Below are 2696 nucleotides of genomic sequence, written 5' to 3' on the forward strand. Positions count from 1 at the left end.
TTTACTAATTGGCTAACATCCATAAAGTTGACTGGACGTAATTTTCGTATTCAAAAGAATATTCGAGATGGTTGATTTATAACGTAATTTGTAAAAAATAACGTCATCTAAGCTAATTAAAGCAAAATGAAAATATTTTTGAGAAAAATATGTTTTTCTTGTGTTACTAATTGTAAACAAAGTAGTTAAAAGATTTTCTTTTAACTGGCAAACAACCAAGTGTTTTTTGTGTGACCAATAGTTGTAACAAAATTGTAATTATATTATTGAACTGTCTAAGGTGATTGATCATTAACCATAAAGTTGACTAGCCGTTATTTTCGTGTTCAAAAGAATACTCTCCATTTTTTATGTTTTTAATGTAATGATTATAGAAAAATATATATTTTTTTTTAATTTCTTCACTTTATTTACCTTTATTTCTTGTGTTTTAGAATTCGTATGAAAATATTCTATAGATAAGTAAAAAATAAGTATTTATTTGTAAATCAAGAATTGTTAAGTTTTATTACAAATTAATTATATTTTGATCTTCAGAAAAGTATTTTGAATTTTGGTTCATATGATTGAAAAATTATTAATTTATTTAAAATTTTATTACTATAACAATTTTGTTTATATTTCGATTTTGTAACAGTTTTTTTTTTAAGGAATTTTTGGAATTATGAAAAGATATTTTTGATGTTCAGAAAAGTAATTTTCTATTTGTTATATATTTTGATTCTTGCATTAAATTTTTATTACAAATGGATTAAAGGTTAATAAATTGAAACGTTTACATTTTGCTAATATTTTTAGGGAATTTGGAGAATTGTTGGATCACGTACATGAGAAAATCATGAAGAGAAACTAGTTGTGTGTCTATGTGAATAAATTTAATATCCAGCCTGAAAACATCTAATTAAGTGTAAATGCATTGGAAATAAATTGATTTTTTTGTTGTATAATTAGTTGGAGGATCTGCTCTGCTCTCTGGACTCCTGCACCTGGGGCATCGATTCGTAGTACCGCTGATACAGAGGAGACCTGGACTTGGCGAGCCAAAGCTCCAGGCGAAGGCTCGGATCCAGTGCGAGAGGCAACGGTTCGGAGAGATCGCTGCGCTTCTTCATGTAGTTGAAGCAGCACGTCTTGAAGTTCCTGGTACCGCAGGCGTTCTCACACTCCATCCCGCAGGAGTTGCAAGAGCGCAATTCTCTGGAAGCCATAGCTCCAACCACTGTTCCAAAAAAATAAATAAAGAATTGATTATTGTTGTTGATGAATTATGATATTAATAGCTTACCCAAGATAAAAATCAGAATGAAAACCTTCATGTTGCTCTAGGATACGACGTCGTGGAAATTCGAGACGGTTCTGGGCAGAGAGTCGCGGAAAATTCGCTATTTATACGGGAAATCTGCTGGCGAGGATGCAAATCGTGCCACGGCGATGATGTTTGATCTCATAAACATTATCTTATCAAGTGAGCGTGTGTCACTTTCATAAACCAATCACATCAAGGAGGGAAAAGCGCGAAAAAGTTTCGCAAAAGATTAAATTAGTTTTTCCCTTTGGGAAAAAAACACGGGACGGAGGGAAGCGATCGGAATTTTAAAAATTAAATTACCGATTCCGCGGCTTTGATTGGATTTATGCAAACGCGATAGTCGAGGATACTTTGTATCGTTGTTTTTTTTGTTGTTGTTGTTTGTTTTCCTTTTCCCTCTAAAAAACAAAGGGGAAAATGAGTCTATCGGATCCGCGTTATCGAATTGTAAAAGTGTCCAATAACTCGCGGCTCCATTATTTATTGTTGCACCGATCAGACTTTCAATCCAATATCCGAAGGATCATAAAATTGTAGGGATCGAAGCGCCGCGCCAAACAATACCCTTTCTGGTTTATTGCAATACCTGTTCTTGGAAATGTCTTCGATGCCATCTTAAGGTTTACCATTGGTAGATTTCGCACACCCCTACCACCCTTCTTTTTGGGTATAAAAGGGGATACTCTTGCCCAGCGTCTTCACTCTGCACTTGCTTTCGGTACATACAACAGTACCTGCAATAGCATCTTCACCTCGCTTTCAGTATTTGCAATAATACCACTACTTTTCTGCAAATTTTCAGTTAAAAAGCCGGTTTTCTGAACCAGCATCTTCACTTTCAACTTGCTTCTGGTACTGTCAACAATACCATTAACAGCTTCTTCATTTTTACTTCGATATCGATAACAAATAAGATACAAGATGTACTCAAACATTACTTTAAACGAGTCAGTCACCGTAAGTAGAACTCGCTTGATAAAGAAATATAAGTGTTTAACTCACCATCTTTCAATCCTCTAGGTAGCCTCGGTTTTGAAGCAGAACGCAGCTCGTGCACCACTTGGAGACATTTCCAATTACCACCTGAAGCAGTGGAATAACATAAATTGTAAGTACAGACCCTCGAAGAGATTTACTAATATACTAATTCATCAAACTTTCAACAGTCCACCAGGTTGATTCGCCAAGAGGTAGCTTCAACAAGAAATCGTGTGTTAGGGTTTCTCCAAGAAGCTGCGAAACGGAGACGCAGAAGTTTACACCGATTACCAGCATCTACCGTGAATTGATCGAAAATCGCCGTAATCATTTGATGAAAAATTTGTTTAATGACAAGGATCAGGTGGCTGAAGATAAGAAGAGTCCTTCAAAAATCCCACTTGTACGC

The 2696-nt window shown here is 35.1% G+C and overlaps 1 protein-coding gene across 1 annotated transcript; it reads right to left on the reverse strand.

Moving 5' to 3' along the window:
* Positions 1-835: 835 nt before the first annotated feature.
* On the reverse strand, positions 836-1357 carry LOC108564304. Its single transcript, XM_017923304.1, has 2 exons — positions 1286-1357; positions 836-1219 (listed from the first exon to the last, which is right to left on the reverse strand). The coding sequence occupies exons 1-2, from the start codon at positions 1314-1316 to the stop codon at positions 948-950; spliced, it is 303 nt and encodes a 100-aa protein (XP_017778793.1). The 5' UTR covers positions 1317-1357; the 3' UTR covers positions 836-947.
* Between the last annotated feature and the right edge of the window lie 1339 nt (positions 1358-2696).

This window comes from Nicrophorus vespilloides, unplaced genomic scaffold (genome assembly GCF_001412225.1).
Source record: "Nicrophorus vespilloides isolate i.1.1-1 unplaced genomic scaffold, Nicve_v1.0, whole genome shotgun sequence".
Lineage (NCBI taxonomy): Eukaryota > Metazoa > Arthropoda > Insecta > Coleoptera > Silphidae > Nicrophorus > Nicrophorus vespilloides.